Source organism: Mastigoproctus giganteus, chromosome 5 (assembly GCF_048544385.1).
Source record: "Mastigoproctus giganteus isolate SK-2022 chromosome 5, ASM4854438v1, whole genome shotgun sequence".
Classification (NCBI taxonomy): Eukaryota; Metazoa; Arthropoda; class Arachnida; order Uropygi; family Thelyphonidae; genus Mastigoproctus; species Mastigoproctus giganteus.
Genome location: NC_143579.1, coordinates 124,308,196 through 124,323,329, shown reverse-complemented (window position 1 = coordinate 124,323,329; position 15,134 = coordinate 124,308,196). Strand labels below are relative to the sequence as shown.

General features: G+C 37.7%; 1 protein-coding gene across 4 annotated transcripts in view; it reads right to left on the bottom strand.

Annotated features, from left to right (window-relative positions):
* LOC150085682 (heme A synthase COX15) overlaps positions 1 to 15,134 on the bottom strand; it is a 178,730-nt gene that overhangs the window by 84,445 nt on the left and 79,151 nt on the right. For all 4 annotated transcript variants that reach the window (XM_090374186.1, XM_090374188.1, XM_090374184.1 and 1 more), the window contains one exon: positions 13,816 to 13,983. In XM_090374186.1, coding sequence (XP_090230312.1) covers positions 13,816 to 13,983 — 168 coding nt within the window. The remainder of the gene's footprint in view (positions 1 to 13,815; positions 13,984 to 15,134) is intronic.

Below are 15,134 nucleotides of genomic sequence, written 5' to 3'. Positions count from 1 at the left end.
AACAAACTTCCATCTGTCATCGTGGAAGTTGACAGCTTAAATAAATTAAAGCCTGAACTAGACAAACGTTTGGAGTGAATGGATGGGTGAGGAAGGTTTTTTTCCTTCCTCACCCATCCTCACCCCAAAAAAAAAAATATATACTGTATATGGTTTTTTTTTTTTTTTTTTGGCTGATGCTATAAGCGTGCTTTCTTGCATCATATGCTTCTACTAATGCTAATGTCTTTTTCACTTTCCTCTCAGTTATCTCGGTTAGCTCCCTGTGAGGTTCTCATGACCTCCTAGAATTCCACATGCATGAATGTAGATGCAAAATACTTATTCACTTTATCAGCAACCTGGGAAGAATCATCAACAGTTAAACCATCGTTGTCAAATGGGCCAATGTGATTCCCTTCCTTCTACTGTTAATATATGCAGTAACATTGCAAGTGGTGAAGCAGTGACGTTGCTCAGAGAGGGAAGCAGTACAGCTAGAACGAGTACAAAGAAGAGAAACAAGATTGGTGAGGGGAACAAAGGGGGCGCTCTTACCAAGAAAGGCTTAAGTTCTGCAAATTGCAGTGCCTGGAGAGTAGGCACATGCAAGGTGATCTGACTGAGGTGTATAAGGCTTTGAATGGGTTGAGCAAGCTGAATGCTATTTTGAATGCATTCACCTTGAATGGGATTTGAATGGGACTCTTCCTCTTGCTCAGACTAAGAACCTGAGGGGGGCACAGTTTGAAATTGAGGAAAGGTAGTTGTAGAATAGATGTGCAGAAATTTGCTTTTAGCCAGCGGGTAGTTGATTGGTGGAACAGGCTTCCATCTTTTGTTGTGGAAGCTAATAGCCTAAATAAATTTAAGGCTCAGCTGGACAGGTATTTGGAACAAATGGAGGGGTGAAATGGGAGGTTTTTTTTTTTTTTTTTTTTTTGGCTGATGCTGCATAAGCTTGCTTTCTTGCATCGTAATGCCAATGCTAATGCTAATATGAGGAAAGAAGTCTTTGGTGCTTTTTTTTTGCATTCTTTGCCAGAAACTTCTTACAATTTGCCTTGGCACCTCCTTAGTCAATTGATTACAGACTAGGTTCTATCTACCAGAGGCTTCTGTATCCCAAATAATTTATTTGCATCCCATGCATTTTTCTTTTCAGCCACACGTCTCAGTTCATCTGACATCCATTTAGGTTTAACCCTTGCATCGCATTTCTTCGTTGGAATGAAAGTCCTAGGAGCTTCTATGATTACCTCCCTGAAATCTTCCCATTTAGCATTTTCTGCTGGCAACATCATCAGATGGTACCCACTGTAGTCACCCTTACAGAAGCAAGGGCCCTTCCTTTCATCCTTCACAGTAGTTATATCTTTAAGTAAGTCCCACATCAGCACATTGTGATCACTGTCACCCAGAAGAAAATCAGATACACGTTGAGTATCCCGAATCATAAATGCTTGGGGCTGCCAGAAATGTTTCAGATTTCGGAATACATGGCATGGTGGAGTTGAATTAAGGTGAAAATCAAATTTAGATTTCATGCAAAAAAATTCAATTTTAGTTACCAAAAAACCATGATGGTCTCTGCTTTCAAAAGAATATAAATGCAACAAACAAAAAATATAAATTCAACAAATACTAATTTAAAGTTCATATTTAATGCGAAAAAAATTCCTTTTTATTTACCATCTTGAGAAGGAACATCACAAGGGGCTGAACCAGGAACTGGCTCGTTCAGAGATGAGGAGACATTGTGCTGAATGGACTTTTTAAATGTTTCTTACAGAGTCATTTGCCTCATTAACAAAGGTTTTTTTTTTTTTTTTTTTTGTAGAAGTCGCTCTTTTATTTTATAAACTGACATTATTTCTTGTTCTGTTATAAAAGCATGCTGTTCTAGTCCTTCAATGAGCTCATCACACTTTTTCACCATGTTGTCTATAGGCATTTTTACTGCAGTGCTAACAATGTTACCTTCATCATCACTTTTACTATGATCACCTTGATTCAAAACAATTTCAGCTATTTCATCAATATCAATGTTAAAGACCTTCAATATACACTTTTTCCAGCTTACTGACAGACTCCGAAGGCACTGTTTTTGCATATGTAAGGAGTTCAGACATCTTTTTTTTTTTCAAAATCATTAGCTTCATCATCATCATCACTGAGCACAGTCACAGGCCTGAGGTTGTACTAGGCACGCATAATCGTGTTTTTAGTCACTGAGGTCCAAGCGTTTGCAACAGCATATGTGGCATCCTTCAGGTTAAACACCTTCTGGAAATCTTCCACACACCTCTGTTCACTGCTGCCAGCATGCTGTTCAATAACGCGTTTTTATATTTACATATCATTGACCTAAGGATACCCTGGTCACATGGCTGAATTAATGAAGTCACATTTGGGGGAAGTACATGGCATAAACATTATTTTTGATGATCATTTCAGCTGTCAAGAAATAAGAGTCTATATAAATTCTATATAATTGGCTTTAATTTTAAATGGAATTATTTTTAATTGAATTTCTAAATTATTCAGAGACTTTTGGTTACAATTTTAGTCTTGTTACCTTTACTTTCCCCTCCCCGTTGATTTAACCTTTATGTTAATTTAACTGTTATGTTCAAATTTTCACTCAATAGTTTTGCCACATTACTGGCATATGTTTTATTTTAATTTTAAACTTAATATCGATTATGCATTGGGAATCATGTGGAGGATTATGCATTTTGCTACCTCTAATGATAGCTTTATATTTATATTTATTTTCTTTTAATTTTATTTTTTTCATAATTTTTCTATGTCATTATTCAAATATATTGGAATTATGTCAAATGACATTTAGATTTAAATATTAAATGGCATAAATATTGGCTCCAGCATTAATGCTATTGTCTGAGGAAAATTAGACATTATACGTGCATGGGTTGGATATGTACTTAATGTATTTATACATTATTATTTTTAAATTATGGTACTACTTGGGAGCATCAGGTTTGTAGTGATCCCATCCAACCCGCTAGTTACATATAAATCTAGCCCTGGTATGGATAGCCTTATATATAAAATATAAGATACATATAAAAACAACAAAATTAAAGAAAGCTGGAGAAACTCGCCACACCTCTGCTACTTCCTCAGGGGATTTTTTTTTTTTTTTTTTGTTAGTTGTTGGTGCATTGGCTTCTGTGGCCATAATGCACTTTCCAAAGTTTTTGGGAAGTGCATTATGGCCACAGCGAATCCCGCCTCGGGCTAATCCAAGCCCGAGGCGGGATTCGAACCTGCGACCTTTGGGTTGCCAGGCAGGCACTTTACCCACCTGGCTAGCCCGGTCGGCTCAGGGGCTTTGAGCAGACATACAGCCATACTAGAGGAATATATTATACATACCCGTTTCTGTAATCTCTATACCAGTATTGCTAGGTTAATTACTTGGTGGATAATTTGGAATTATAAGAGTAATCTTATTGAATATATGTACTTAATTTTAAATAAACAGGGTGGTTTACATATATTACAGCAAACTGTGATAGGAGATTCAAAGCCCTATGGGTATGTAACAGATTGAAATATCATAGTATCTCACCTCCATGTCCTGTGGTGGTCAGTCTGAAAATGTTAAATTTTCCCACCAATTTTAGATTTTATGTGTGTGTGGTACTATTTATTGTGCAGACGTACCAGGTTTTATCAGTGGCATGATAGTTAACCTTGCCATAGGCAAAATCTCATGCTTTGCATTTCTGAGTGTGGGCTGGTGTTGATTGTAATTTAAAGCTTGGTGTATTATTGTGGGAAGCAGATACAATATGATAACAAACCAGGCTAAAAATCATAGAAATAAATGGTAATAATTGACATGGTGGTTATTAAAATAAAATGGGAAATGATGAGATGTTAAATATTAAAATTAAACCTATTATCCGTAGGGTATGGACTGGCAATGCTTTTCTAAGGCATGACAGCCCTGTATGTGGCCTTGGAGATAACTATTTACAAATATATACAGCCTCTTTCATTGTGAATATTAACCCTGTGGTTCCGTGCTTGTAAATAAATCTCGATTTAGTGGAAATGCAATATACCTGTATGGTGATGATGACCTGTGTATTTACATTCATGGTGTTAATAACTCTGCTAGTGGGAATTTTGTTTATGGACATCCAGGTACCGTGCAGATAGGTGTTGAGTCACACCTATGTGCAATTAACCTGGGGTTCAAAGGGGGGCCAAATTATAGCTCTAATTAGAGCGTTTATGTTCCGTGGAAAAGATTTTTTCTATGATACTATTAGGACTAATGTTAGCTAGTTGCTGTACGAGTTTAGCTTGTGCGGCTGCATTTATATGGTGTCTGATGTAATTGTCAGGTATTTTGTTTTTGATGAAGGTATTTCGCAGTTTTATTAAAGCTGCTATAATGATTTCTGGGCTATTGCATATGTGTATAATTCTGTGTGTTTGGTTTCTGATAATGTTTCCATGTATATTTTTGGCTAATTTAGTTTCCCAGTTAGTTAGTTTAATTGCTGGGAAGCCAAACCGGTCTCTTTTATCTTAGTGTTTGGTGTATGCAAAGTCGTTTGTTATTGTGATTTGACTATCTAGGTAGGTGGTTGTAGGTTGCTTTCTGTGTTGGTTCTTTCTATAGTCAGTTCTTCGGGATAGATTTTTTTAGCCATGCTGTCGAAATCTGTATAGGTGATGCCTAGTACATCGTCAATGTACCTGTAGTATGTGATGTCTTCTTTAAACTTATTTTCATAAAAGTGCAAATAGAGGTTGGCTATGGAGCATGAACTACTTGAACCCATAGCCATGCCTCTTATTTGCACATAGATGCTATTACCCATCTGTATGCAGTTATTTTTCACATTAAGGTTGATAAGGTCTATTCAGTACTGTTTTTTACATCCTAGTTTATCTTGATATTCTATGTAATATTCAGATAGTACTTTTATCAAATTGTCGTGAGATATACTAGTGAACAAGTTTTTGAAGTCAAAGGTGTATACTTTGTTTCTAATTATATAGTATCGGTGTAAATACACCATAGTTAACCCATAAACTTGAACTACATATGTAGCGTAGAAGGCATCGTTTTAATTGTATCTCATATTGTGGTTGCCTTCACAACGAGATGGCTGCTATTGCATCACTTCAAATAAATAATGCTTCTCTAGTAGAGAAGACTACTGTTATTTATTTTCAGTGGTACCACCACTACCCAGACAATCGTTTCGAAGCTATTGGACTTCATCATCAGTGGGCGAGCAGGTACCCAGGTAATACAACAAGCCATCAACAGTTGCGAAGTTATATCCACAATATGAGAGATGCCAAAAGGGTGTGGTAGTAATGTATTTTGAAAACGAAATGCACAAGGCATAATCCTTATGGGTTTTGATAATAACTATGTAGTATCGGTGTAAATACACCATAGTTAACCCATAAACTTGAACTATGTATGTAGCGTGAGTGAGTGAGTGAGTGAGTGAGTGAGTGAGTGAGTGAGTGAGTGATGGGGGTTTAATGGCGCACGAACTGCTGGGGCTATAGTGCGCCTAGTCATAGGAAAATGATAAGAATCAAATTTCAGATATAATCAATTTATGTTTTATTAGAGTGATGTTTTAGAATTTATGATACATTCCAATTTTTTTCAAAAAGGAGAAGAATTCATTGATGTTTGCATTGTCACCAATAATATCTTTTAATGTCTTTGGTTCGGGAAGATTTTTTAGGGAAAGGAAGATGGATATTCTGTCCTGATCATAGTGAGGGCAGTCAACGAGAATGTGTTTGACTGATAAGTGTGAGGAACAGTGTGGACATTGAGGAGAATCCTCTCCTGTAAGTAGATGAAGGAGAGTCAGATATGTATGTCCTATCTGTGCGTGTGCTGTGGTCAAAGCTGTGGATCCTGTTTCAACTGATAAAGTCTATTATTGGTTTGGGTGTGCCATAACTCTTTCCACTCTTTCCATAACTCATTTCCAATCATATCATACAAACAACAAGACATGTTATTTGTATGATATGATTATAGTCATAAATTGCAATAGGAGCAAGCGTTAAATCATAAGTTGATGGATTTTTGGCAGTTTTGTCAGCCAGTTCATTCCCTTTTATCCCCCGAATGGGCTGGGATCCAGCAAAAGGTCACTGATTGATGATGTTCCTCAATTTTTAATAAGAGGCTTCTGATTTGGTTTAAAATACGATGAACCTTGTAAGAAAAGTTTTGTATTGCTGTAATTGAGCTTAGAAAGTCAGTGTATACAATATATTTGAGAGATGGGTAGAGATTCAGGTTTTCTAAAGCTAACTTTATTGCATGAAGTTCTGCAGAGAAGCTGCTATACTCAGGTGGAAGGGAAACAGAAATGATTGTAGAGGGAAATACTGCCGCAGCTCCAACGGCTGAATGTGATTTGGAGCCATCAGTGTATATTGGCAATAAACTAGCATATTTCTGAATATGGCTCGCATGGAGTTGTTTCATGTTGAGTGACGGTAGAAGATTCTTTCCCCATTTTTGAAGATAAGTATCACAAGTTAATTGTGGAGGCGGCGCCTCCGTAGCCAGGTGGGAAGGAGCAGCAGTGCGTAACACACGCTTCTTGATTAGACCGGGGTTTGATCCCGTCATCACCAAATATGGAGGATGAGGAAAGGTCAGGGAATGACCACCGCATATTCCCGGAGCAATATGGCCTTAGTTGCTAATGCTCCTAAAAACCAAATAACAAACAAACATAATTGTGGAGGAGAGCATTTCACCACGTCTAGCCTGTTGGCATTAGGAATATTCCAACTCTGTGTTATTTCAATTAGGCGTAAACCTGCCGGTCTTATTTTACTGGGTTTATTTCTATAAAGGTTTTGCAGTGGTGGATTAAACAGATATGGCCCAATAGGATGCTGACAGCAACTTTGTATTCGGGCTGCATACTTAAGAAGTAGTGTTTTCCTGCGGAGACAAAGAGGGGGCTCATGTGCTTCAATATATAAACTATAGGTAGGAGATGTCCTGAATGCGCCAAGGGCAATCCACAATGCACTATGCTGTATAGGGTCCACCCAGCGTAGTGTACTCTTTCGGGCAGAATCGTAGATTGGAGCACCATAATCCAAATGGGATCTGATCAATGCTCTATATAGCAGAAGCAAAAATGTACGGTCTGCTCCCCAAGACATTGCAGATAAAGCTCTGAGTATGTTCAGTTTTTTGAGACAGGAAGTGCGCAGCAATTCAATGTGCTCAAAGAAATTTAATTTTCTGTCAAGGATTAATCCCAAGAATCTGATATTGTTGGTCACTGGAATGGTAAAATTTGACACCTGAAGTTCAGGATCAGTATGCATTTTTCGTTGATTACAAAAGTGGACTGCAACAGTTTTCTCCTGAGATAGACGATAGCCATTGGGTCCTGCCCACCTTTGCACCTTATTCAAGGATAACTGCACTTGCCGTTCAATGGATCTCATATTCTGAGAATGGCAAGAAATGGAGAGATCATCCGCATAAAGATAGGTCTCAACTGTATTTGGAAGTTCTTTTGTTACAGAATCAATTTTAAGGGCGAAGAGGGTTACACTCAATACAGAACCCTGTGGCACTCCTTCTTCCTGTAAACATGTCGTAGAAAGCGAGTTGTGGTATCGAACTTGGAACGAACAATTCTGGAGAAAGTTTCTGATGAATATAGGAAGGTTGCCACGTAGACCAAGGGCATGGAGGTCGCTGATGCCAGGTAGTGTCAAATGCCATGACCCCAGGTAGTGTCAAATGCCTTCTCTATGTCTATGGAAACCAAAACGAGATGTTCATTTTTTACGGAGGCATTGCGAATTGCAGACTCTGCCTTAATCTCATGATTTAAGAGATTAAGGCTCCATCTGTCATGCATAGCATCTCTATGATAAAATGTTTTAGATGTACGTGTGGTTCAATTAGTTTTTTACAGTGCACGAGTTAATTTGTGTGAACATTATTAGTTTCTTTTTAAGCGAGACCATTTAAAAGCTTCTGGAAATGTAAATATGATGACGAGAATAGTGAATTTAAGGCAGAGTGGGAAGAGGAGTTTGTTTTTGTGGAGAGAAATGGCAAACCGATGTGTATTTTTGTGTTAAGTAACGCTGTCACAGTTCAAAGCCAGTAATCTTAGGCACCATTATGAAACAAATCACAGTTCTTCACTCAACAATTTCCTGCTGGTTCCATGTTAAGGCGAATTAAAATATTGTCTTTAAAAGAAAAATTTAATCATCAAACCAAGGTTACAATGTTTATTAAAGAGGCAGATGTAATAACAACAGAGGCTGGATTTATTTTGGCCTTCAATATTGCCCAGGAAAAGTGCCCCTACATGGAAGGAGAGTTTATTAAGAAAAATATTGATCAAGTAATTTCAGTTTTAGACCCAGAAAATAGAAAACTGTACAAAATGATTGAACAATTCCCTGTATCCAGACATATAGTGGAAAGACGAATTTCTGCAATCAGTGCTGACATCATAAATAACTTGCAACATTATTTAAAGAATTGCTCAACACTGAGTCTCACCTTGGACGAATCTACAGACATTGAAGATAAACGACAACTAGCCATATTTGTTCGTTTTGTAACAAATAATCTAGACGTGAAAGAAGATCTGACTGCTTTAAAAAATACAACTCGAGCTTCAGACATAAAAGGAGCTCTTGATCTTGCACTTGGCAAAGTTCTGTACCGATTAAAAAGATAGTCTAGTGTTGCAACTGACGGCACTCTGGCTATGAGAGATGTCAATAGAGGACTTGTGGGACTTTTAACAGCTGACACATTTTTTCCCAATTTTATCCCTATCCATTGTTCACAGGGAACACCTAGAAGCTAAATATTTTAAATATGAACATGTTATGGAGGTAGTTCTGAAAATTGTTCACTACATACGCTCAAGCACCAAAACACATTGACAGTTCAAAGCCTTCATGGAAGAAATAGACAACAATCAGCTTCCAGATGACATATCGTGGTTCTGCTTAGTAAGGCAGCTCTCGATTCGAGCCGTGACCACCAAATACGGAGGATGCGGAAAGGTCAGGGAATGACCACTGCATATCCCCGGAGCAATATGGCCATAGTTGCTAATGCTCCTAAAAACCAAATAACAAACAAACAGCAGCTCTCAATAAGCAATATATTCTAATAAAATTCTTTCATTTGATGGAGCCAATCAAACAATTTGTCAAATAAAAAGGGAAATCTTTCCCTCAACTTGAGGATGCCCAATGGTTAACAGATATGGAATTTTTCATAGATGTTGTTCAGCATTTACAATCATTAAATGTATCCCTGCAAGGACAAGAAAAACTTATTTCTGATCTAGCACAGACCGTGTTCAACTTCCACAACAAACTGAAACTCTTCGAGGACCTGGTTTCTAAAACCTTCACTCATTTCATGTTTGAGTAAAACTTTGCAAACTCTACCTGGATTTGAAATAATAACTAGAGATTATGCATGCAAGTTACATGGACTGGCAGAAGAAATTGATAGATTTCGTGATTTATGAGCACTTAAACCATCATTTGCATTTTTGGGAAATCGTTTTCTTGTTGACATTATGAAGAATGGCTGTTCTGTCTCAATGCCAATTGCTGGGGATACAGCAGCTGTAGAGTTAGAGCTACTGGAGCTCCAAGAGGATGAAGGATTGAGACAACTAAAAGGAAGTGGTTACTTGATTACTGAGTTTTGAAAGCAGGTTCCGGAACAAAAATATTATAAAACAAAAGAGTATGCACAGAGATTAATCTCTATTTTCATATTAGCATTAGCAAAGACATATGATGCAAGAAAGCAAGCTTATATAGCATCGGCCAAATTAAAAAAAAAAAAAAAAAACACTTCTCATTTCACCCATCCACTCACTCCAAATGTTTGTGTTCTGCCTTGAATCTATTTAAGCTATCGACTTCTACAACGACAGATGAAAGTTTGTTCCAGCAATCAGCCACCTGCTGGCTAAAGGCAAACCTCCACACATCTATTCTACAACTGTATTTCCTCAATTTGAATTTATGTCCTCTCAGATTATTCTGAGCAAGTGGAAGAATCCCATCAGCATTGAGATATGACATATTCTTGTGATTCTTTATATTCAAACACTTAAATTTATTAAAAATAAGTATCAGTCTGTTTTGATTGATGAGAATTTAAATGAGCTTGTATGCTCTTTTAAATAACAAGTCATCAGCCAAATTTTCAGCAGCTAACTGCTAAGATGGACAACATACCCATAAAGCATTGACAAGCAAACCTAATATGTAAATATCCTCTGTGAAGTATTGTCTGTCAGAATTAGCATTTTGAGAAATGTATGTCTTTTTTTTATGTTTTTAAAAAAAAAAACAAAAAAACTAAGTAACAAGAAATATGCTTACTTAAAAAATAAAAAGTTATTATTTTTAAACTTCAATCAGTGTTATATATAAAATTTTGATATTTAAAATAACTAAATGCAACAAAGTATAATATGTTAAGAGTAAGAGTTTTATATCTATATAATATCGGTGTGGATACACCATAGATAACTCTTAAGAAAAAACTACAATAGTAGTGTGGGAGGCATCATTTCCTCTGTATCTCATATTGTGCTCATCCTTCACAATGAGTTGCCATAGTATTGCACTACTTCGAATAAATACTGGTTCACTAATAAAGAAGACTACTGTTACTTATTCTCGGTGGGCACCACCACCGAGACGGCACCATTTCAAAGCTATTGGCTTATCATCGGTGGGTTGACTGGTACCCTGGTATTGCAGACACGACGACCCAGTTATGGAGATAATCACACATATTAGTTATTTTAAATACAGTCCATTCCGGTTATTTGGGACACGTCGGGATTAGTGCATTTTGGCCCGATTAAGCGGCTGCCCCAATTATCCGAAGCTTCACGTAAATAGTTAAAAATACAATGTACCCCCCCACCCTTTTTACAATTGGTTCACTGTACAATCAAATCACGTTACCACGAACTCAACATAGTAAAGTACCATTCACTATACGATGTGCAGTAAGCGCCAGTCATTGTGATCACGTTTGTGAATTGAATTTTAATTCTATTAAACAGCGATTGTAATTAAAGAAAATAGGAGGAATATTATCCACAGGCTATAAAAGCAAAGATATGTTAAGCACAAATTTACCCTTTATTACCTTACCAATTAAAAAATTAAATGATACGTGAAAATCGGAATAATTAATACGTACTGTAATATGTACATACGAACTAGTTGACATTTCTGTTCACTGACATTTGTGGGCGGGGAGAGGTTAAAATTTAAAACAGTAAAAAGATAAGCAATCAATAACAAAGAATACAGCACACACAAATTGCAAGTAACACAATACGCGCAAGTGAGAACCGAGTAACGAGTTACAAAGCTTTAAAAATAGGAATGAAGAGAAGATCTGAAAATCAATTTTTTTTATATGATTTAAGATTTCATGGAAGTGTAAACACATTTCACCATAATAACCCACAGAATTCCAGCTGTCGGTATTATTGCAAATTCAGTAAGATCGAGTTTACTGTACGTTTATGATAGATTTCACTAACAGAAAAGCCCAATAAACAGGTGACTGCTAATTGTTTTTATTGTTTTATGGTTGTGACCTCCAGAATTTCGACTGAACCACGTGGTACCATCGGAGACAATCGAAGGGTAATCTCCAGTGCTGCGGTCTCTTGCCCCAATTAAACGGCATGCTGTCCCAATTAAGCGAAGTAAACCCTGGCTATTTTCTCAATCGGTTTCTGTTTTTTAAGATTTGCCCCAATAAACGGCTGCCCCGATTAACCGGTGGCCCAAATTACCAGAATCCACTGTATTACTATATAAACCTTTTGGCATCTCTCATATTGCGTGATTATCTTCACAACTGGGTCGTCATGTCTGCATTACCAGGGTACCTGCCCACTGAGGATAAGTAACAATAGTCTTCTCTATTAGTGAAGTGTAACTTATTCGAAATAGTGCAATACCATGGCAACTCGTTGTGAAGGATGAACACAATATGAGACACAGAGGAAATGATGCTTCCCACACTACTATCATAGTTTTTTCTTAAGAGTTATCTATGGTGTATCCACGCTGACATTATATACAGGGTGTCTCAAAAATATTGGTACAAATATTTAGGGGAGGTAGGTAACATCTAAAGGAATGTGAATCGCATAGGAACCCATAACCGGAAACGTCACCGTAAGTGAGTACACTGCGCTGTTCAGCAGTTCGCAAGAGGGAAAATTTCTGGTTTACTCATTCAAGCAGTAGTCGCCGCATGAAGAGCATGCATCGATATACAAACTGTGAGCTGGCAGACATGCACCTAGTGTATGGATTAGCAGAGGGCAATGGACGAGCCACTGAACGAATTTATGGAGAACACTTCCCAGACAGACATGTACCAGACCAACGTTTGTTTGCACGTGTGCATCAAAATTTGTGCGATTATGGGTCATTTAGAGGTAACAGGAGTAGTGCGGGCAGACCACGTTCAACGCGAACTCCCGCCATGGAAGAAAGTGTGTTGAATGCCATCCAGAATAATCCTACTACCAGCACACGTGCCGTTGCCTCTGCCTTAGGAGTGTCTCGTTGCAGCGTACAGCGTGTCTGGCATGACGATTCCTTACACCCCTTTCATCTCCAAAGGGTTCAGTTACTGCTCCCTCAAGATCATCCTGCACGTGTGGCTTTGCACAGCAGTTTCTCCAAGAAAGTGTTCAAGACTTGAATTTTCCAGCCTATGTTTTGTTCACGGATGAGGCTTATTTCACTCGGGAAGGCTTATTCAATCAGCACAATGCTCGTGTGTGGGCTCATGACAACCTACACGTTGTGCGCCCCCATGCAACACAACATCGCTTCACAATAAATGTGTGTGGGCAGGTATGGTCGGTGACTGCTTAGTCGGCCCATACCTGTTACCATTCCGCATGAACTCCGATAAATATTGGATCTTTCTTGAACAAGTTCTACCAGGGTTACTTGACGATGTTCCAGCATATGTGAGACGCAACATTTGGTTTCAACATGATGGGGCGCCTGCCCATTATGGAAGGTGTGTTCGTGACCATTTGAACAGGCGTTTTGGGCGTCGATGGATTGGCCACGGTGGACCCATCGCCTGGCCTCCACACTCACCTGATTTATCAAGCCTTGATTTCTTTCTGTGGGGGCCCTCAAATCTATCGAGTATGAATCGCCCGTGGAGACAGAAATGGATCTCGGGGCGAGACTCGTCTTAGCTGCTGCTACTGTCAAAGAAACTCCAGGTGTATTCGACCGTGTCTGCCAATCCATGCTGCGTCGGTGTCACGCATGCATCACATCTCATGGTGGAACCTTCGAGCATCTGTTGTAACATCATGAAATGCATCCATCTCATACTCCATTGTTAATATTATGTCAAATAAATGTTTGCCACTAATTACTGTCTTGTGTCATTTCTGCTTCTTGTGCCTCTGCTACTACTTTCCTGTGACGTTTCGGATTATGAGTTCCTATGTGATTCACATTCCTTTAGATGTTACCTACCTCCCCTAAACGTAGGTAACCAATATTTACAGTGTGTCTCAAAAACCAATATTTTTGAGACACTCTGTAGATAAAATTTTGATATAAATAAAAATCAAAATATATCCGCATGAGAGCTGCACCACAAGCCTGCACGAGCTGCATGCAGCTCATGAGCCATGCTATGGCCACCCCTGCTATATATCATCAAATATTAGAAATATAAAGTACAAATCGGCTCACCTTCTGAGGAGGTAAAAGATGATTTAATCCTGACCATAACATCAGACTGTAAAGTATAAATGCAGTTCCTAAGTGTGCAGCTAGCCTATACTGACTAACCCTTGCTACTTCCTCTGTATTTGATTTTAATTCAAGGCCACTTTTTACCATATGCCAACCTAAGAGGCCCTTAAAGAAAAAAAAAAAAAAAGAGTACCAAAAATTTTTAAATTTGAACATAATCACAGTTTATTCTGACCACTCATAAAACCACAAAATTAAACTGTTAGAATATTAATATTTATGTTTGAATTTAAGCTAATAGCTGAGAAAATGTAGGAATCTAAACTTAGATCCCTAAATCTGAGTCTTGAAGAAATTTAAAACTAAGATCATTTAGCAATACATACAATATAATCAATTCACAGTATGAACTACTTTATACATTTCAATGGCAGGTTTAAGAACATCAGTGCTTGATGTATTGGGATAAGTTTTTGGATAGGCGGAACATAAGTCCACAGATGGATAACTTTAGTACTTTACCAGTGAATGGTAACACCAGTAAGGTTTTTGATGTAAATAGTTGTTGTATGTGTAGTTGGAATGGAGCTGGTACCAGCTCCATTCAACTACACATGGGTAATGCTAATTCCTTTATCAAGCCAAGCTCATCAAGTCATTTTAATGGGCATGGAAAGTTTTCTTTATATTTTCTAAGTTCTTTTTCTAATCAATATTGGGAAACTAAAGGTGTGATACTGGTCAGTACTGTGCCAGACTGTTTTTAACCTATCCATCCAATCATATTTATTCATTTTTATAAGTTGGGGGGAGTGGGAGACACCCAGATTGGCAACTACTAGAAACACAGCCTCCGACCAAAGTGACAACAGGTTTTTTGAATGGATGATAGTTTTATGTTTCCTTACATAGCATTCCAATTTTTTTAATTTTTTTATGTTGCTTTACAACAGTTTTTAATTTCAGATAATATTTAGATGCCAGCTTAGCTATTCTTTACATCTTGGCTATTCACTATCTAAGAGCAATATTCTTGCCATGGCATAGGTGTGGAATCATTATACTTAGAGCACTCTGAGTGTTAAATTTCTGATAGCCGTCTTTATCGTGCAGAAGCGGTTAGAATTAAAAAATGTCTATCTCTGTATATGTGTGTGTGTTTTGTAGGAACTGTTGTACTGATTTTGTCATTTCTTTTGACCACAATAATGAAGAAATGAAACCATGTTCAAATTGTAACTTGAAGTCAATCTAGAATGTAAGAGACAGATCACAAAACAAGGAAATACATACATTTCATCTAGATAAAAAGCAAA